This window comes from Ovis aries, chromosome 6 (assembly GCF_016772045.2).
Source record: "Ovis aries strain OAR_USU_Benz2616 breed Rambouillet chromosome 6, ARS-UI_Ramb_v3.0, whole genome shotgun sequence".
In the NCBI taxonomy this organism is placed as follows: domain Eukaryota; kingdom Metazoa; phylum Chordata; class Mammalia; order Artiodactyla; family Bovidae; genus Ovis; species Ovis aries.
Genome location: NC_056059.1, coordinates 25,369,462 through 25,391,550, shown reverse-complemented (window position 1 = coordinate 25,391,550; position 22,089 = coordinate 25,369,462). Strand labels below are relative to the sequence as shown.

Genomic DNA, 22,089 nt, shown 5'->3' with positions numbered 1-22,089 from the left:
GTCTTTCGTCAGCCCACTGCGCCAATTCCGGACCCGCAGTGGGAGAAAGGGGCGGGGTTTGTGTGGGGCGGGGTCTGGGGTTAGGATTTCTGGAGTGGGAGGTGTTTGAGTAGTAATACCTGTTTTTCCAATTCAAGGCAGGCATACACCTGCAGGCATTTATTCATATGTCCTCGTGGACGTGGCGAGGGATGTTAAAACATTCCTACTCTTAAAAATGGCCAACACTAATAAAGGGCTTATAATTCTTCCATGTTTGAGATGAGAGGAAAGCATCTCTTGCCTGAATTATTTGTATTTATAATACAGGAGGTTTTCAGTATCATAATTTTACACAACTCAAGTGGAAAATTAGATTTTAAAAGTGAATCAAGCTCCCAATAAGAGGTAATTAAATCTAGAATGTTTACGCCTTTTCTTCCATGTAACCATAAGTCTTACTCTCCATTCATTCCTTGAGCTGTTTTTCATATACTGTTTTGTAAGACATCTGGTGACGTTTCATTGTTTATAATGCCTGACTTTACTATGTAACCTTTTTGATATATATATGGATCAAGTCACCTAAGGGAGAGCTGTAACATAATCCGGTTGATGGTCATTTTCTATATAGTTTTTAATTTGGTCCTACTTCTAATAAGTGATTATTGCAGAATTCGAAGATAAGAGTGATGTTTGAATCAGTGAATAGAAGACTGCCATCTCAGTATGGAAAGAACTCTGGAGTGATTTATACTTGATATTTGAAAATATTCTAACATGTTTAAAGGTTTCTGTGAATAGGAAATTCCAGACTTAACTTTTCTGAAAGAATTAAAATGTCTGTAAATTTAGTTACAAAACTGAAGTCACTCTTGTTTTAAACAGTCAAATTTTACTTGAAAAACTGTCACTGCAACATGGTTGTAGGCCACTCTCTGTTTCCTCATTATGTCAAGTCCAAAAGATCTTTTAACTAAGAATTGGCAAAGAAGTCTGGATCCATTTCTGATCTGTTAGTAGGGCATCTTTTTTCAGCTACCTCCATATCAGGCCAAAGAGTAGCTGAAGGAGGATTAGTAATTGGATATTTAGCCCTTCACATGTAGGTCATTAAGCTCAGGCTGGCATAGTGATGTGCCAGAACTTTCAACAGCTGTTCAGTTGCCCCTCAGGGATCTGTTTTGTGAATAATAACATATTTTTCAGAGCTAATACCTGATACCCTTATTAAAACAAAAATTTTAAGTTACTTAAAAAACCCTCTTATGTTTTCTTTTGACATAGCCATTTAACTTTGTAGTCATAGGGTGTGAAGTTTAAAATGGTTCTAGTATCATCCAAAGAAAGCACTAGCAAAAAATGGACAATTTAACCAAAGATATAGAAAGCATATAGAAAATACAGGAAGGCAAAAACCACAATATGAAACAGTATTATTTTCATTAATTTGTAAAACTCATTTATTTATTTATTTGACATACTTGTTGAGTCCCATGGTTTTTTTTTTTTTTTTTTTTTTGTCTTAGTATTGTTGATACAAAGATAACTAAATTGTGATCTTTGTTCTTGAGGAATCCTTAGTCTAATGGGAGAGCTGGTGTTAAATATCATACAATATAATGTACTTGAGATGCCTGTACATGGAAAGAAGCAACTAAGTGTTCCTGGAGGTGAGTGACATAGTTTCAGAAATTGAATAATTTGTTCTGTCTTGAAAAGTAAATAGATCTTCAGATATCAAGATGGAAAAACTATTTTAAATATTGGCAACAGTGAAAGCAAAGACATGTCATAGTTTGGTACATGACTGATAAGCTGTGGTTAGGATGAGAAAGGAGGAGGAAAGACTGACCCTAAGGGTTTTTCTAATTTAGACAACTGTGATAGCCCCTCAGTCATGTCTGACTTTTTGTGACCCCAGGGACTGCAGCCTGCCAGGATTCTCTGCCCTTGGGATTTTCCAGGAAATAATACTGGTGGGTTGCCATTTCATTTTCCAGGGGATCTTCCCAATGCAGGGATTAAACCTGGGTCTCCTGCATTGCGGGCAGTTTCTTTACCATCTGAGTTCTAATTTGGACAACTGCTACTGCTGCTGCTAAGTCGCTTCAGTCGTGTCCAACTCTGTGCGACCCCATAGACAGCAGCCCATCAGGCTCCACTGTCCCTGGAATTCTCCTGGCAAGAACACTGGAGCGGGTTGCCATTTCCTTCTCCAATGCATGAGAGTGAAAAGTCAAAGTGAAGTCACTCAGTCATATCCGACTCCATGGACTGCAGCCTACCAGGCACCTCCGTCCGTGGGATTTTCCAGGCAAGAGTATTGGAGTGGGGTGCCATTGCCTTCTCCAATTTGGACAACTGTAGGAATGTAATTCTGTTAACTGGATCATTTGGCAAATAGTAGAAGAAAATTAGGCTTTTAAAAAATTAGTTTGGTTTTGAATATATGGCTTCTGGGGAGTCTGCAGAACATCTAAGTAGAAACAGATCTAGAAATTATCAGCATATATTTGGTATTTTAAGCCAACATCAGAGGTTGAAATCAGAGATGCTAGACCATAGGTTACAAACCTATAATGTCTATTATGACTGGAAGGTAAATGGCACAAGCTGTCTAGAAGAAAAGTGCCACAAACCTGACAGCATGGTCTGTGTTTAATCAGGGAACAAGTTTCAAGTAGTGGGCCTAATGCCATCAGAGCTCAATTTTTTAAGAGCAGCCAGAGGTCTGGTTTTCTATGTGAAATCTGATTTTTAAGTGTTTGTAACTTATTTTGTTTGTTTTTAAGTACTAAGCAAAGCATATCTTGGACCACATTTAGACAGCAGCCAATTTGTTAAATTGGACTGTAGATCACGGGTCCCTAACCCTCAGGGCCGTGGACCGGTTAGGAACCAGGCCGCACAGCAGGAGGTGAACTGTGGTAGCAAGCAAAGCTTCATGTGTGGCTCCCAATGGCTCACATTACCACCTGAACCAATTCCCCCTCGGCCCCTCTCCCACCACCACCATCCATGGAAAAATGGTCTTCCACAAAGCTGGTCTTTGGTGCCAAATAGGTTGGAGACTGCTGCTGTAGATTGTAGAGAAGAGGGCTACAGGTAAAATCAGAATGTTAGAACACAAATATGGTAATAAATAAAGTGATGAGCTCCTCCAAAATGCTTGGCCTGAAAACATAGGGCAGTCATCACAAATTATTTTAAGCCTAGTTCTGATGTTTTATATGTATGAGAGTACTCTTCAGCAGGTTGGGGAGGTATGGGAATAGAGTTACACTTGTAGGTATATTAATTTGAGGCTAAGCAAAAAAAAAGCCTAATTTATTTTAAATGACATGAAAGGTATCTAAAAGGCAGAATCAACCTATCATCTGTAATCATTTCAACTTGCATTTGGATTGCCTTCAAAAATATAGAAAAAGCTTGTAAAAATGTTTTTAAAAATACCTTATCCCCCACCATCCTGAGTAATATGAATATTGAAGACTCTAGGAAGATGACTGGAGACAGTGTAGTCTGAATCTCCTCATAAAACATCTAGGACAGTAATTCCAAGAACAAATCATGGCTACAACAAGAAAGAATCCTTTTAAAGTTCAAAATGTGAACAGGTGGGAGCAAACCTCCAACTTAATATCAGAATCTGCGTAAGAGGAAATAGTGGGAAGACAACAGGGTAGCTAAAGGCCATGAGAACCTCTGACTGCCAACAGGTATTCACTGACAAGCAAGGGAGATCAATATGAAATTAGCAGCAGAACTGACAGACTCTAATTTCAGAGTGAATACAGACGGATGAGCAGGAAGGTCTGAAGGTGCTCATGGGATGGGGGTGGGAGGAGGAGGCGGTCTATGAATTCTCAAAACTTAATAAACCTGAGCTCCCTTCATGGAAAAGAGCCCAACACTAAGGGGACACTTCTGGGAGTAGCATTCCAAATTAGACAGATTAGAGACAATATAAGCAGAGAAAAAAGGTCCAGATGACAGTGGGAGAAGAGAAGACAGAGCTAAGAAATGACCAGGGTATGAAAGTGTCATTTTATGAAAACATCAGAAAAGGAAGCTCTGGAAGCTAGAAAATCTATTCTACACACACCTGTCTCTTTAAAGTATAGAATAGCTTATTTAAACTAAAAGTGTGCCATGAAAAGAATTATAATTCTATGTAAAGCTGTTGTAATAAAAATATGAAACATCAAAAAAGATGAAAACTGTTACCCTATATTTCAAAACAAGGGAAATTGTTTAAATGGTAGAAGATAGAACAACATAAACCAGAAAAACTCAGAAATAATGTGATTGGAGAAAAGATTTGAAGGGGAGTAACAGAACTCAGAAAATATGAAATATAAAAAGTACATAACATACTGAAAGTGCATGCAAACAGGAAGAAAAGGAAATAGAAGTAAAACTATTCTCAGGTGACATGATTGTCTATGAAAAACATCCCCCCAAAACAAAAACTACTCATGGAATTAATAATTGATTATAGCAAGGTCACAAGTGACAAGGTTAATTTAGGAAAGTTCCTGTCTACCGTCAATGAACAATTGGAACTTAAAATTCAAGAAAACATTAGCACCAAAAACAAAGGTATGCATCTAACAAAATATACAGGATCTATATGAGTGAAACTACAAAACTGATGAAAGAAAGATCTAAATAAATATAAGATTCTGAGTACATGGATTAAAAGATGATAATGTAGGGACAAGCTCAGGTCTTGCTTTCACATACCATTTTTCAATAAAAGGGACCAGAGCTCCTTGCAGAAAGGGCTGACTCTAGGATTGGGGTAAAAACATACAAGATGAGCCTGGAGCATTTTATAGGACCGGAAATGAAGGAAATGCTTGAACACACACACACGTACAAAGATGGGATATGTCAAAGGAACGTAGGAGCCAACTGAATGAGCTCCCGATGGCTAAAGCTGGAACAATTATAGAAATAAATTTAAAAGTCATATTGGATTATAATCCAAATATAAAATAGATAGTTGTGCTTATGCTGCTATAGATCACAAATAAATAGGGAAGAAGAGAGAAATCTCTCATGCAGAGAAACTCCAAATAATTTATAAAGATACTCCATCCTTAAAGAGGAGGAATATAACTCCTTAATCTTTAGGTATGAGCTGCCCATAGCACTTCCTTCCAGAAAGTACAGCATGGAAGAAGTTTAAAAAAGGTAACTTTACAGTGGAGAAGTTTGACAACATTTGTCAGCCAGGTGACCAAGGTCAACATCAACAGTGATAAATCATACCTTTGATATAGTGTGATGAAAATGGCACCTCTGTGGTTTTCCTCCAAACCTAGAAGCCCACTTGTCATAAGAAAAAATATTCCATAAAACTAATAAAGGAGCATTTTATAAAACACCTGGCCTGATCCTGCAAAACACGTCAAAGCTGTCAATGCCATCAAAAATGGGGAAAATTATTATATGTGGAATCTAAAAAAGGAAGGGGGCAAAGGAACTTACCTATAAAATAGAAAGAGTTACAGATATAGAAAACAAATGTATGGTTACTGGGGGGTGAGGGGACAGGGATAAACTGGAGGATTGGGACTGACATACACACTACTATATATAAAATAGGTAACTAACAAGGACCAGCTGTGTAGCACAGGGACCTCAACTCAGTACTCTGTAATGGTCTATTTGGGAAGAGAATCTGAAAGAGTGGATATATGTGTAACAGACTCACTTTGCTATGCACTGGAAACTAACACAACATTGTAAATACTACAGGCCCATAAATTTTTATTTAACTGAAGAAAATTGGAGAAACTAATAGCTAAGAAACGCCTAAAGGTACATGACAACTAATTTTAATGTAACCTGGATAGAATCTTGGAATAGAAAAAAGCATTAGATTGGAAATCTGAATACAGTATGGATTTCAGTTACTATGTCAATTATTAATAAATATACCACATTAGTGTAAGATATTAATAATGACAATTGGGTACAGTGTATATGGGAAATCTCTGGAATGTCTTAGTAAATAAAATGATTCTGATCAAAATTTAAGCTTTGTTTTCTTTACAATAGTTCATTGAAAGAAAGCCATCAGTTTTCTTCCTAAATGCTAGAAATTCAGTTTTGTGCCACCAAAAATAAAGTTAGACTCCTCTTAGTGTGAGTATTATTGACCCACAAGGAGTTTTTGGTTGTTGGCAAATACATGTGTGTGGAGGTGTGGGAGGCAGAGGTGAAGTTTGTTTAATAACTCCCATTATGCAAAAATGATTATCCTTTTTTGCAGGTCTTAGATTCCATATATTTCAAACCTGTCTTGTTTATTCTTTTTAAGGAAAAGCATTTTCCTTAGTGCATTTTTCTTTTATTAAAGAGAATTCTTAAACAATACCTTTAAAAATAGTATATGTATTCTCATATAATTTTTGCTTAGTATAAAAGAGAGCATTACTTTATGAGAATACAGTCTCTAAATTAGGACTGGAATTGACATAGACACATTACTATATATAAAATAGTTAGCTAATAAGGACCTACTGTATAGAACAGAGAATTCTACTCAATAATCCGTAAAGGTCTATATGGGAGAAAGATCTAAAAAAGAGTAGATATGTGTATATGTGTAACTGATTCACTTTGATGTACACCTGAAATTAACACAACATTGTAAATCAACTCTGCTCCAATAAAAATTAGAAAACAGACAAATTGAGAAAGTGTTAACTGACAAAAGTCAAAGACAAAAACTACAGTCCTGTCTCAGTAGCTGTGTGGGATTGGTTCCAGGATCCCCACGGTCAGCAAACTCTGTAGATGTTCAAGCCCCTTACAGTTGTCCCTCCTGGGTATCCCCTGGTTCCTCATCTGCTGATGCAAAGGGTGGACTGTATTCCTTACCTATCAAAAATATTTTTTGCAGGATTCCTTGAGAATGCTAATTTCCTCATTGAATTGAAAATACTAGTAGAATTTATTATGACCGCTTAGGGATAACTTGAAGAGTCCCTCTAAAAAGTTTTTCATTAGTGTCTTGCTTCTTTCTAGGACAGAGTAAAGTGTCTGACATCACAATGTCTTTCTTCCCTCCATAGATAGCTATCATACATATTGTCTTAACTATGTCTAGAAGGGTAATACATTTCCTTCCAGCCTTTAGTGGGGTAAAGTTCATTCATCTTCTAATCTAGGAAATGAGTTAACTCCTAGCAACCTCTGACACTTAACAGAAACACAACTGTACTTTGGAATTAGTCCAGTTCAGTTCAGTTCAGTTGCTCAGTCGTGTCCGACTCTTTGCGACCCCATGAATCACAGCACGCCAGGCCTCCCTGTCCATCACCAACTCCTGGAGTTCACTCAAACTCACGTCCATCGAGTCAGTGATGCCATCCAGCCATCTCATCCTTGGTCGCCCCCTTCTCCTCCTGCCCCCAATCCCTCCCAGCATCAGAGTCTTTTCCAATGAGTCAACTCTTTGCATGAGGTGGCCAAAGTTACTGGAGTTTCAGCTTTAGCATCATTCCTTCCAAAGAACACCCAGGGTTGATCACCTGTAGAATGGACTGGTTGGATCTCTTTGCAATCCAAGGGACTCTCAAGAGTCTTCTCCAACACCACAGTTCAAAAGCATCAATTCTTCGGCTGCCTTTATTTCATAGTCTCTTATTATCACTACCAAATAGAATAGCAAATATTCCATAGTGCCACGTACTTACCAATGGATTTAATTGCAATGCTGCTGCTGCTGCTGCTAAGTCGCTTCAGTTGTGTCCGACTCTGTGCGACCCCATGATGGCAGCCCACCAGGCTCCCCTGTCCCTGGGATTCTCCAGGCAACAACACTGGAGTGGGTTGCCATTTCCTTCTCCAATGCATGAAAGTGAAAAGTGAAAGTGAAGTCACTCTGTTACTTGATTGTGACCTGACTAGCACAGATCAGTTTTTTTCCTGGGACCATCTGTTCAGCCTGGAAATTCTAACCAGCAATTAAGCTACCTGTTAGCCTCCACACAAAAGTGTGATGGACTTATTAAAAGACAGTCTGAATTGATAATTCTTTGTCATACCTAATAAATCAATTTTCTACCTCCTATCTCTAATATTATTTAAGTAAAGGAGGATATTGGATCTAGGTTTCAATGTTTGTTTTTCTATGATCCTTAAATCATTTCACTAAATTAATCTAAATGTCATTTTGCTAACAAGTGAAATAATGGTTGTTAGGTTATACTACAAAACGTTCAGTGCTTGGCATAGTGTATTAACCTAGTAATTGTACCATAGATGGCAAGCTCTTATTTTTGTATCGTGCTGTGCTTTTCTGTATTGCTTCACATGCTGTGTAAATAGCCGATTTACACGTGATAAGATTTGGAGGTATTTCCCACATTATTGTAATATGTCACTTTGCTTGGTCAACAGAGTAACCAAGGAGAATGCCTCTCCTTTGGTACACAGAATTCACTGGATATGAAAACGCTTTGGCATTCTTATTTCACCTCTGAAACTATCTTAAGAAGTCTTTCAAATATCTTTGTAAAAAGTTAAGGATGATGGTTGTTATTACCAACAGAAGTAGCCTTATTTGAACATCCTATATTTAAATGACTGCTTAATACAGAGACTCATAGGTACTTTCTAGTGGAAAGCAAATGCTCAAATGAAACAGATTTTGTTAGGCAATAGTGATATGCTTTTTATTGGTTAGACTCTGGTAAACACCTGACGACGAATAGTACTATAACCAAATAGACACGTATCGTGCACCACATAGTCAAACCACAAGCATAGGGCTGTAAACCTCAAATGAAAACAAAAGGCAGTTCTCATAGAATTTTAAATAGTCCTTAATCTAAGCAAAAAAATATGTAAAGTTTAAGTGACTATAGTGGCTTCATATCACTATGTATGCAATAAAGAAATTGTGGAACTACACTGAAATCTATTCAAATGTAAAGCAATAAAGCACTTTCATGTTATCTTGTATTTATAATACCTACCATTCATAAAAACTTATATTTCTTCAACAGTTATTTTTCTAAGAGGACAACTTATTATTTTCTATTTACCCCAGGACAACTTATTATTTATAACTTTAAAGTGAAAATAATAACCAAATATTTTATTTTTGTATAGGTACTTTAGCCATAATTTATATATAAAACATGATAGCAAATGAAGTTTTAATCTCAATAGAGGATAAAGACAAATGATTTTCACATTTCAGTTCTTTGTAAAAAATATACATATTTCAAAAGGAAGTATGCTTAACTTTGAGATTTTATATTTTAGATTTCATCTTGTGGCCCTGTTTATCAAGTTGACTATCTCTTACCTGTGTTGTCTAGAAGATTTAAGCTTAAGGTTAGGATTCTAGAAAAGGGTTTGGAGAGAGATGGGGTTAGATATAAGAACCCGTTATGCTTAAACATGGCCATACTGCTGCTGTTTAGTTGCTAAGTCATGTCTGATTCTGTGACCCTATAGACTGTAGCCCATCAGGCTCCTCTGTCCATGAAATTTTCCAGGCAAGAATGGGTTGCCATTTCCTTCTCCAGGGGATCTTTCTGACTCAGGTCTCCGGCTTGGCCAAGAGGTGAATTCTTTACCACTGAGCCAGCAGGGAAGCCCCAAACATGGCCATAAGTATTTTCAATTTTCTTTGAAAAATCCCTTTACCAACACATTTGCCAAAGCATCCCCACATGGTTTGCAAATCACCTCATTTTAGTAGGTTTTATTCATAGCAAGTTTCTCTTGCAGAAGTTTACAAGAGCAGAGCTGGTTTAGTTAGTGTGGTCTTAGCCATTCTAGGGTATTCACTTTAATTCTAGAGAAGTGTCCTAATTAATTTTCTGTTGCAAAAGTAGTAAGGACTGGAATCCCCTTTCTGAATTTCTGCCTAGAACTGGGATTCAGAAAGCGCAGGGAACTGCAGCCAGCCAGTCTGAGGATCCAGACAATTGTTTATTGTCATAGCTATAGCTAGAGGTCTGCTATGATAAACTCAGTTGCCTCCTAGTGTGTTAATGGCAGACAATGCTGATTCACACATAAGAAGAATCATCTAGTTTTCGGAAATGAATGTTGTATCTATTCTAACATTATTTTGAAGTGATTGGTGGTAGTACAAGTTAAAATTTTAAAATTCAAATTCTAAAATTCAGAGTGATTTTTTAATAATAGCATACACATGGTATAAAAAATTTCAGATAACCATACGAGAGAATAAAATTCCATCAAGTTTACCTGAGTTTTCAAATCCTCACCACCCTCTCACATCAAATGGTAAATGTGAAGACAGGCATTTAATGGTATGGACATGTTGATGATTATGTGCTGAGCAGAAAAGTATCCTCCTCAGTTTTCCTTGATTGCCCCTCTATACTTCTGAATTTACAAGATGGTAATTGGTTTAGTTTAGCTCTCAAAAGTGAAAATTTTCTTGATTTTTCTTATTGAGTAAAAAAGTAAAAGAGTGAGAGACTGAAAACTATAGCCCCCCTGAGTTTAATCATTAATAGTGAGCCCTTCTGTGAACTTAGGTCCTGATTTTGGAGTTTGGAGTCTGACCTTTCTCCCAAAGATAAACATTGTTGCAGGTTCTGAGAAGGGTCACTCCCTGGCTGCCATTGAAAGAGTCCACTTCTCAGTGACTTCTAGTTGGGAACTGAATGCATTAAAGGATAGCTTAACCAATATGATTCTTCTTGCTGTGCTTTTTCTCTGCTTCATTTCCTCATATTCAGCTTCTGTTAAAGGTAAGTTTGTGTTGCCTTCTGCTAAACTTTAATTTTAATCGTTGAGGGTGAAAAAGTGTTTGTATGTGTAATGAAAGAATTCTTAACTAAGTGATCTTCAAATCCATGTAACTTGAGAATGCTGGTGAAGGCATGACTGGATTGGAATGAAAACTAAATTCGAATTCCTACATACATTAAGAAAACAGAGGCTCCTTTTAGTTTCAGTCCTTCAGACTAGCATGCTTCTTGCTTCACTCTCTCATTCATGGTTTATTTTTAAAAGGGAGAAAAAAGATGCCAGCTATTGTTACCTGGTGCTGCTGGTCACTCAATGAATACAGCTACTTCATTTGAATTGTAAAAGTAGATTTTAAAAAAAGAGTTCTTAAATTTCCTTCTAGTTGCCTAGCAATGTGACATCAAAAAGAATTAGACCCAATGAAAAAGGCATTTGATTTATCAAAGGATTATGAATGAAATGGTAAAGCCTGTATTTAATTCTATCATCATTCAAAAAAGATAAGATTATCATAGTTGATGGATTATAGAAAATAAAACTACATGACATAGATTTAAGAGATAACATTTATCTTTGGAAAAATAGTGTTGCTCATTATAGTTTCTATTTTAAGATAATATTGATTTAAAAACATACAAATTGCTAACTTTCAGAGCAAACAAACTTTTGAGTAATGATTTCGAAAAGCTGTATGAAATATATTAATATGTAATCTTGTTTTAAATCAGCTAATTTATGCATGCCTTGAATTTCTAAATATTGCGCCTGTAAAATGATCGCTTTTTAGAATCTCTTAAGAGGACTCTCCATCAAAGTCAGTTAACCTATTATAAAACAGCATGATAGTGTCCAATTTTAATAACTGTGTACGCTAAGCAATTGATATAAAACAATTCACTTGTAAGCTTCTAAAATCCTCTTGAGATAACTGTGACTTTTTCTTTTTAATACGGTAAAGTTTGTCTCAAAATTTTTTGCATGGAAAATTTCCGCGTGAGGAAAAGAGACAATTTTTGCTATTGGAACAATAAATGTGGGGGGAGGGCCTAAATTATTTCACCTAAGCAAATTGCACTTCAGATTCTTAAACTAAAGATTATACATATATTTATATGCCTATATATATATTACCATTTTCTAAAATGTTTGGTAAAGATATAGCCCTTACTTGCATGAAAGAAAATTTTAAAGAGAAGAAATAAAGGTTTGTAAATTATATCTGACAGAGAATTGTGAAACAGCTTGCATTTTATCTGTCAAATACTGCTAAATATTCATAATATGACCAATTTATGCACCATGAGATCAAACCTAATACCATGATTATTTTGAGAAAAATGATTGAGCTATTGTGGGCTTCTCTTTTTTCCTTTTCCTACATGGAATATTGGATAACTTGATGTTTTCAAATATATGCATTTGTAAAGATTCAAATACACACATATACACATACAGAAATGACATACAGGAAAATATGACTGAGAACATAATAGATAGCTACAGTTTGTTGTAAGTTCAGTGACAAATCCAGAAGTTTAGAAACTGAAGCTTATACAATTTAGGCTCCATTTTTGAGGAAAAAAAATCTACATTTTCACAAAAAATATTTTACTTTCACAAATATTACTGAAAAAAGATATGGCATGTATGCATAACACTAGGGTCCCCTTCTAAGATCTTGGAAAAGGCCTGGGCAAGTGGGGGCTTCAAAGCTTAAGTGTTATTAGTGTTGTGATATAACCTACTTGTGGCAAATATCGTGAATAAAAAATATAGGACTTGGCAACTTTCTCTTTCCCAGATGGGGTAACTTCTTATATTATGGTGCTTTGTTCACTCAGTTGTGTCCGATTCTTTGCTACCCCATAGACTGTAGCTCACCAGGCACCTCTGTCCATGGGATTTCCCAGGCAAGGATACTGGAGTGGGGTGCCATTACCTTTTCTAGGAGATCTTCCCAGCCTAGGAATTGAACTCTAGGCTCTTGTACCTCCTGCACTGGCAGGTGGATTTTTTACCAGTAGCGCCACCTGGGAAGCCGTGTATTACAGTATATTGGTTTAATCATAGATTCCTTGTCCTTTGAAATGATTGACATTTAATAAGCAAACTAGTTGTGAAGAGTTTACTTTAAAATCAGGCCATTATACATTTGGGATGTTATGCATCACTTCAAAACTCATCTCAGAGTTAATTATCAATGCAATTATTTAGCAGATCTCCAGATCTGGGTGGATGTTGAGAGCAGATTGGGCTGTAAAGAGAATGGAGAAGGAGTTAGTATAGAGAAGAGATATGCTGACTCAATGTCTGGGAGGCTCATGTAGCCTCTACTTTTCCTAATTCATATTTTGTAATGGTGGGTCTATTCTCACTGCCTTCTGTGGGTTTTATTCATAATGCTTTTCCTTTCAATAATCCACCCATATGTACACTTTCTACTTAATCTTGTTACCTCCAAACCTGAACTGTTCCTTCACACCAGTCTTTCTTTCATTTCCTGGCCTGACTGTACTTTTCAGTCCATTCACAACAACCATCTTCCATTTTTTCCCTCCCTTATCCTTCATCCTACTCTTCCTTCCAGCCTTCTGGGTTTCTGTTGGATTCCTAAGTCCCCTTATCTTTCATCCTTATCATCACGGCAGGTCTCTTCAAGCCTCACCTTTACTAGCTTATTTCCATTTTGTCTTTTTGCTTAAGTCAATTAACTATTATATTGATCTGAGTTTAATAAAAGAATACTTTACGATATTTTTTTTAAAGTTCAAAATTAAAAGCTTTTTTCCTTTTGTGGTAGTAAAAAAAAAATCCCTCAAAGGAACACATTGAAATGGTACAGACTCCTTTGGGAGCTAAACATTGATTTGCTCATTTAATCTACCATCAAGTCCTGTTGCCCTTCTGCATACTCTACAGAGCAACACCCAAAGACAGAAATTTAGTCCAGATATATAAATGGAACATGCCCCCACTTGCTGGTATTGCCGGATCTCTGAGTAACATAAACAAAGAAAAACTTATCAAAGAGGAAAGGACAGCTGGGACAACACTTCAGCATCATCCACTTATTTAAAGGATGTGTCTTTAAATCCTTTTTAGGATGTATCTCCTATTGAAAGAGGTAGGAAAAGTTGTAGAACAAAGCCATTCTTTCCTCTGCTTTATCACTTCCAAGTCATCGTCAGGAACTGAAATATATTGTCCCTTTTCACATTCTTTTGACCAGTCAAGTAAAAACAAACAAACAAAAAAACCCAACATGATAGTTTGGAAGGCTTTGGCATTAAAGAGAAACTTGTCAGAGTTATTTTCATCAGAAGCCACTTCAGGTTGCCACAAAACTTGAATTTTAGTATATTCCGACATCAAATTCTGCATTGTCTCTGCTACATTGGAATTAAACGTGGAGTCAGCTTTTCTCAACTGCCCTATATTGCTTACCTATCAGAATTGCTGTGAGGGTTAGATAAGGCAAGAAGTATTTCCTTTTTGCCCTTTGTGGAGTTTGATAGGTGTCATAAAAAAGAAGGCCTCTTTGACCAAAATATCTTCCTGGTCAGAAAGCTGGTGTTTGAACCTGCTGCAGTATCCCCAGTTTGGGGAGGCTGGAGGGACTTACAGACTTTGTCTCCTTCAAGGTTTTTCCTGCCTTTGTCTGCTTCCTTATTTTATACCTGAGGTTCTGCCTGACTTGGTGTTTGGACACAGCTTGTTATCGTGTACACGTTTGGGTAACCACTCCATTGCTTCCTTCTGGCTTTTCTGTTAAAGATTTTCCTGTTAAAATCCTCATCCCTTTTCACTGAAGTTTTGTCAGATCGTGTAACTTCACCACCCAAAACTTTTCAATAGTTTTTCATCTCACTCAGTCGAATTCTGCTGCTGCTAAGTCGCTTTAGTCATGTCTCACTCTGTGCGACCCCATAGACGGCAGCCCACCAGGCTCCGCCGTCCCTGGGATTCTCCAGGCAAGAACACTGGAGTGGGTTGCCATTTCCTTCTCCAATGCATGAAAGTGAAAAGGGAAAGTGAAGTCGCTCAGTCATGTTGACTCTTAGTGACCCCATGGACTGCAGCCTACCAGGCTCCTCCATCCATGGGATTATCCATGCAAGACTACTGGAGTGGGGTGCCATTGCCTTCTCCGAGTCGAATTCTAAGTCTATGCAAATACCTTCCCCCTTCACCTACCATCTCCCAGCCACTCATGGGTGCCTATTTGACCTCATCTTTTCCAGCTTTTTCTTTTACCCAATCCCAGAGTCTTTGGCCTCTGTTATTCCTCCATTACCCCTCTGGGAACTCTCCTCAGGTTCTTTGAACTTGTTCTCCCTTCTGTGGTGGTGAGAAATGGGAGGAAGGAGGGGTGGGGAGTGCCCTCTCTGCAGATATCCAACTGACTAGCCTAAAGTCCTTGCCCAGAATATTACCTTCTCAATAAAGATTTTCCCCTCAGTTCAGTCAGTTCAGTTCAGTTCAGTCGCTCAGTAGTGTCCGACTCTTTGCGACCCCATGAATCGCAGCACGCCAGGCCTGCATCCTCATTTCCTTTCCCATTTCATTTTTCTTCATTTGCACTTCTAATATTCTTTATAATTTACTTATGTACTTGCTTTTTGTATTGCCCATCCCTCCTCATTTAAATGTAAATGCCACAAAGGTAGACATGTTGTCTGCTTGTTAACTGGTATAGCCCCAAAACCTAGAAAAGTGCTGACTACCCAGTAGGTGCTCAGTACCTCCTTGTTGAATGAATGAATGAATTCCTAGCTCACTCCCCAGAAATGGAAGAGGTCAACCTAAAGGTTTATATGTGTATAGTGTAGGTAAGAACATGGTCTCTGGATCCAGACAGGGTGTTAGAGGCTTCACCACTAATTTCCTGAGTGATCTTGGGTAAATTGTATAATCTCTGTGTCTCTTGATTTCCTCATCTATAAAATCAGTCTAATAATAGTACCTACCCCATTAGATTTTTGTGAGGATTAAATAATACATATGAAAGACTTCGAACAGATAGTAAGGAGGTTTTCTTAGTTTTTGACTTTTCAAGTAATTTTACTTCCTTTCTCAGTTGCCTCCCTTCTCTCCTAGTCATCTCGGCCTCCTTTTCTGTCCCTTCCCCATATGCATATTTCTTGCGGGGGGAAAAAGAGACATGGTTGCCTGTTATAGTTAACTAGTCAATTCTGCCCTGTTAGCCCTGAGGAAAAATGCCTACTGGAATCTTTTTTAACTCTCTCCTGAGAGCTATGAATAGAAGATATATTAAAAGACTTGTATGACTTCAGTTCGTCTTTGGGAAAGACTGGATGCTACTATTTTATGTTTTCTTTGGGTTAAGATATACCAACTGGAAAGTATATGAACTCTTCCATATATCTTTTTTTTTTTTTTTTTGGTTATGATGCTGACTTTTATACTATTTGACATTAAACTTTAAATTGTCCCTTCCAAATTAAAACCTGTGCTGGATTTTATGTAGGAAAACATCATTTTATTCAGGAACAGCTAATTTAAATTTACATATGTGTTGCCTGCAAATGTACTTTCATACTGAAAATTTGCTACTTTAATTAATAGGATAAATTACCTTGAAGGGATATTGTTTAAATGTTCAAAATATCCAATGTAAGGGACTACCATCTAACTGCTAAAATTTCTTTGGCTTTGACCTGTTGTATTTTAAATATGTTAATTGCAAATTATCAAGCAATCTCTGGCTGAACTTCTACTTGAAATCAAAGTTTATTATTTTATTTAAAGAAAGCTGGGCAGGGAGAGGGGAAGAAATAATATACATATAAGTTAAAGCAATACAATGATATTTATTTTAAAATATTCTATAGTTCAACCAAGGCAGTGTTTAGATAATCGGATTATTATTTAAAGATACAAATTAAGTTTTCTGAAATGGAAGCTTATTTCTTTGTTAGTTGTTGTTTTTGTTGTTTAACCAATAATTTCAGCAGATGAAGAAGTAGAATCGTGTTTCACTTAGCAAAGATTTACTCCCGTTAACAAATATAAGCTCCCACTGGGTACCACTGTGCTGGAGAAGGAATGCATTGATGGCAAGATAGCATAGTCCCTGGCCTGCTGGGTGCCTTACAACTAAGACTTGACTTGCATCACTGTCTTTTTTATAGGTCACACAACTGGTCTCTCATTAAATAATGACCGACTATACAAACTCACATACTCCACTGAAGTTTTTCTCGATCGGGGCAAAGGAAACCTCCAAGACAGTGTGGGCTACCGAATTTCATCCAATGTGGATGTCGTCTTACTGTGGAGGAGTCCTGATGGTGATGATAACCAACTGATCCAAATTACAGTGGGTATTTTCTACCAGAGAGATGCAAAGATTAGATGTTAGCAAAGTCTTTGAGAAGTGTACCATTCAATAGCACTTGTTTGTGCTGTTGGCCATATGTTCATTGAATATTATCCATCACTAAAATAAGTAGATATACAGTTTTGAAGTTTTTGCTAATCAAAAATTATCTGATCTTTCCAAATTATTGAAGCAGGCAAATGAGGGTGTCTACTGATAACTGAAGTATTATGTTCAGTTCTATATGTCATATTTTGTTGTTGTTCAGTAGCTCAGTTGTGTCTGACTGTGATCCCATGGACTGCAGCATGCCAGGCTGTTAATATGTCTTGTTAATAGGTACAATAAATTAGAATCCATTTGAAATGTTCTGCATGTAAGGAGTGTAGAATCCATGTCATATGAAAAGCAATTGAGACCACTAGTCGTGTCTGACTCTGTGCGACCCCATAGACGGCAGCCCACCAGGCTCCCCCGTCCCTGGGATTCTCCAGGCAAGAACACTGGAGTGGGTTGCCATTTCCTTCTCCAATGTGTGAAAGTGAAGTCGTGTCCAACTCTTAGCGACCCCATTGACTGCAGCCTACCAGGCTCCTCCGCCCATGGGATTTTCCAGGCAAGAGTACTGATCCAGCTTTCCTGAGTTCCTTGATCCGACAGGTGGAATCACCAATGAGGGAGTAACATATTCTGCTTTCTTCCTGAGGACAGAACCAAGTGCTTCCCTGAATGGCAGTGTTTGGTCAGTTATGATGCTTTAGATTTATGTGTTGACAAAGAAGGTCAAATTAGATGGCCTTTGGGGTCTCTTTGGACTTTAATATATGATTCCACATTTGCTTTTCAAGGACCTAAAAGCAACAGATTTCTTTAGTAAAGTCAGTTCTCCTTCTACATGTCAGTGTGAAGCAGGCACCAGGACCAAGATTTTCCTCATTGTAACTGATAAGTAGTTGGCAATATACTTTATAATGAGGTTTCGTTGCAATACGTTTATCAAGTGATCTTTGCTTCTTTGGTTGTCTCCAATAGCTGTGTGTATTTTCCGAGTTGGATCAAAACTTTATCATCCACCTCCCCATTTCTCAGTAGAACAGTATTCTGCAGAAAACATTCTGTACCTCATTGTTCAGCAATCAGATTGTTAATGCTTAATTTTGTATGTATAGATGAGGTACAACGGGGCAGGATACCTTTCAAACAAATGGTACAGAAAGTGAAGAGAGCAGGCAGACAGCAACAGTTCAAAACAAATGAAGAAAGTGAAAATGACATTAAAGAGCCATATTCCAGGCGCAGTGACTATAAACCTGAAGTCATGGATTCCTTTAATGTCAGTATTTTTACCTAATTCAAAAACCTAGTTTTTGAATACTTTCTCCTTTCTTTTAAAGACGATGGCTAGATACTGTGACTCATGTGTTGAATGACAGAAGAAATTATGGCCAACTCTGTTTATTGCTTTACCATTTTATTTTCTAGGAAGGTCTGATGGAAACAGGTATAGGAAGTTTTTCTAATAGGTTTCTTTCCGTGATTCCAGATGAAAGATGTAAATGTTGAAAATGTCAATCAACAGAGAGGAGAGAAGAGCATTTTCAAAGGAAAAAAGTCATCTCAAATCATAAGAAAGGAAAACTTGGAAGCAATGCAAAGACCTGTGCTCCTTCATCTAATTCATGGAAAGGTAAAAGAGATTTTTGGAGTTCCATGTCTTTTTTTCCCCCAACTTCATCTTTTTTTTCCTTAGGTAGATATTAATATCATTTTAGGTGATCATGGTGTCACTACTTTTGTGAATAATGGAGTTTTTTTTAAAAGAACTAATAAATGGAAGTCACAAATTAAATGTTTCATAAGTAAATCAAGGCACTGGATTCACTTATATTACCTAGCCATTTATGTTCCCTATTTTTATGAAAAATCTTTATAGTAGAATCAAGTATTTGTTTATTGATGAGAGGCAGTATTAAAAGGTACATTCCTTATTAAATTAGAAAGGATTAAAAAGCTACTGTAACACAATAGGTCATCATAGATGAATGGATAAATTCAGGAAAATAGGCAAATTATAAAAATGAAATGATCTAAATTAGATAAGTGATATGCATTTGTCATAAGAGTATCAATAACTGGCTCAAGTACAAAACTGCAGCTTTTGAAGGGACATGGCATTTCTAAGATAGAGTTGATTAAAAAAATCATTTAGAGATTATTTTAAAGTTATGACTTTGAAAAGCATTTTATATACTAAAGTAATGAATGAGCACTATATGTTGGAAATTTGCTCTGAAAATTCTGTAAATATGATTACTTACAATTTGAATCTCATCTCTTAAAACTGTCTTTTGGATGTTTGGAATTGAAACGCAATTGTGATCTGTGAATTTTCAGGCATTAAATATATGGGTTTATGAACAGTATAGATGTTATATTGACATGTTAAAACATACTATAGTAGTAAAAATGAAAGCTTACTTTCAGGAATTATTGTAGAAAAACAGAAAGGGATCAGTAAAACTTCAAATCTCTAAAATTTCTCTAGATCAAAAATTTCCAGATTCAAACTAAAAATGAAAACAAATACTTTAAAATACAAATCTAAGACATATAATATGTTGCTATTCCTGATGCTCATTTTTAGTAAAGTACTAAAAAAGGGATTCTCAAGAAGGATTATTGTATCATCACTCTCTTACAACCAAATATGAATCACCATTTCAGGAATGCTTCTCTCCCTTCTCTACTTGTGAAAATATTAATACTTATTATGCTTCAAGCTTTGCTTACAGGCCTTTTCTTTTGTAACATTCACACCCTTTTAACCAGCTGGAAATAACTATCCCTCTTTAGAACCTTCTTAGCACATTATAGCTCATTCATAACCCTTATCACTTTCCTTTTGGCCATTTGTGTTCATTGCTACATGAACATTTGTGTTCATTGCTAGGTTTTGGTGAAGAAAATTGTTCTTCCTCTTTATATTTCAACCCTTCTACTCTCTTCCTGAGCAAAGCAGTCAGAACCAAGTCTTGCACTGACTGATTCGGTGTTCTGGAAGCCTTTCCCAAACGCTGTGCTTCCCTGAGCCTACCCAGGTATTGCTAGTGGTAAAGAACCTGCCTGTCAATGCAGGAGACATAAGAGATGTGGGTTCGATCCCTGTGTCGGGAAGATCCTCTGGAGGAGGGCATGTCAATCCACTCCAGTATTCTTGCGTGGGTAATTTCATGGACAGAGGAGCCTGACAGGCTACAGTCCATGGGGGTCACAAAAGAGTCAGATACAATTTAGCTAAAACATACTTAATGCTTAATACCTGCACTGACCGAAGGTATTACATGAATTCTCCCTTTTATCTCCATAACAGCCCTGGGAAGCAGGTGCTGCTTTTTCATCCTCTTGTAATAGATGAGGAAATCAAAGTTAAGAGAAGGAAAGAAACTTGCCTAGGGTCACACAATTAGCAAGTGGTGGAGCTGGGATTTAAAAGAGAGGGTCTGTGTAGAAACTTCTGTGTTTTTACTGTCTTTTCTAGCTGGAAAGTATTTGGGGAAAAAAACATGTCTCTGGTTGCTTTGTAGTCTTCTTGTCATTCTTCACTGTATGTATTAACTCAGTTGATTTTCATATGGCCCAACTTTGTAAACAACAGGAAATACTGTTATTTTTTTCTTTGGCATTCCATTGTGGCAACATGCTTGAGCCATAACATATTAATTGCATTTATAATCTAAGTGTGAAATGTTAGTCACTCAGTTGTGTCCAATTCTTTGTGATCCCATGGATTATAGCCCACCAGGCTCCTCTGTCAATGGAATTCTCCAGGCAAGAATCCTGGAGTGGGTAGCCATTCCCTTCTCAAGGGGTTCTTCTCAATCCAGGGATCAAACCCAAGTCTTCCACTTTGCAGGTGATTCTCTACCATCTGAGCCACCAGGGAAGCCCAAACCAATCAGTGCTATAGGAAATCAACCTTTCCTTTCATTGAAAGGAAATCCTCCTTTCATTGAAAGGATGCTGAAGCTGAAGCTCCAATACTTTGGCTAAACCACAGCCAATCATTTTATAGCCCTGTGGGCGGCAGTTGAGTACAAAGTCTTTGGTTACACATAGAGAAGGACTCAGTGCCTCCCTGTACAAAGGCTGGGATGGAGCTGCCACATCATTATTTCAGTGACCCCAACGTGTCGTTTCTGCAGGAGCTGTTTCTTATGATGATTTACTGTAGTCACAAGTTAAAGTACATTGTGGTATCTTTCATTTATATGATAAAGTACTTGTTGGAAAAAACATGACCCTGGAGATAAAGAAGCCACGTGGAATTTTTAGCCACTTCACTGTCAGAAATATCATTATTTTAACTATCACATCATCTTACTATGGGAGAAATTATGAAAGGAAAGTCTGTACTGCTGATTAGCAGTTTTCTCAGAGAGTATTTTCTATCCCAGATTCAATTTTTAAGTTTTACTCCCTGAAATTTCTGTGATCTCAAGGTTTCTCACCAGCGTGTATTTTTGTCTTCTCAGAGTCCAAATTTACATTATAAAAGATATCCCATGAAAATACTTAGATGCATGTTTATTGCACATATGTTTTTTTCATCTCCCCCTACTTAAATGTTTGGGTATGACTCTAATTTATGTACAAATTAAGTTGGAAACATGACAGTTTTCTACTTAAGATTGACATGCAAAAGATGCCTCGTTACCACATGGATTCTTTTTAGGCCTGAAATGCTAATCCAATTAACTGAAATATTACCAGATTTCTATTTCTGGTTTTCATTCAGTATTGACTGAATTAATCATGTGGCTGCTGAGTCTGCCCTTCAATTTTGTTGTCCCTAGGCATTGATTAAAAGACGCTTACTCCTTGGAAGAAAAGTTATGACCAACCCAGAAAGCATATTCAAAAGCAGGGACATTACTTTGCCGACTAAGGTCTGTCTAGTCAAGGCTATGGTTTTTCCTGTGGTCATGTATGGATGTGAGAGTTGGACTGTG

The 22,089-nt window shown here is 37.1% G+C and overlaps 1 protein-coding gene across 1 annotated transcript in view; it reads left to right on the top strand.

Moving 5' to 3' along the window:
* Positions 1 to 10,595: 10,595 nt before the first annotated feature.
* MTTP (microsomal triglyceride transfer protein) overlaps positions 10,596 to 22,089 on the top strand; it is a 56,310-nt gene continuing 44,816 nt past the window's right edge. The window contains exons 1-3 of the mRNA XM_042251207.2: positions 10,596 to 10,739; positions 16,893 to 17,080; positions 18,624 to 18,767. Coding sequence (XP_042107141.1) covers positions 10,679 to 10,739; positions 16,893 to 17,080; positions 18,624 to 18,767 — 393 coding nt within the window. The 5' untranslated portion in view covers positions 10,596 to 10,678. The remainder of the gene's footprint in view (positions 10,740 to 16,892; positions 17,081 to 18,623; positions 18,768 to 22,089) is intronic.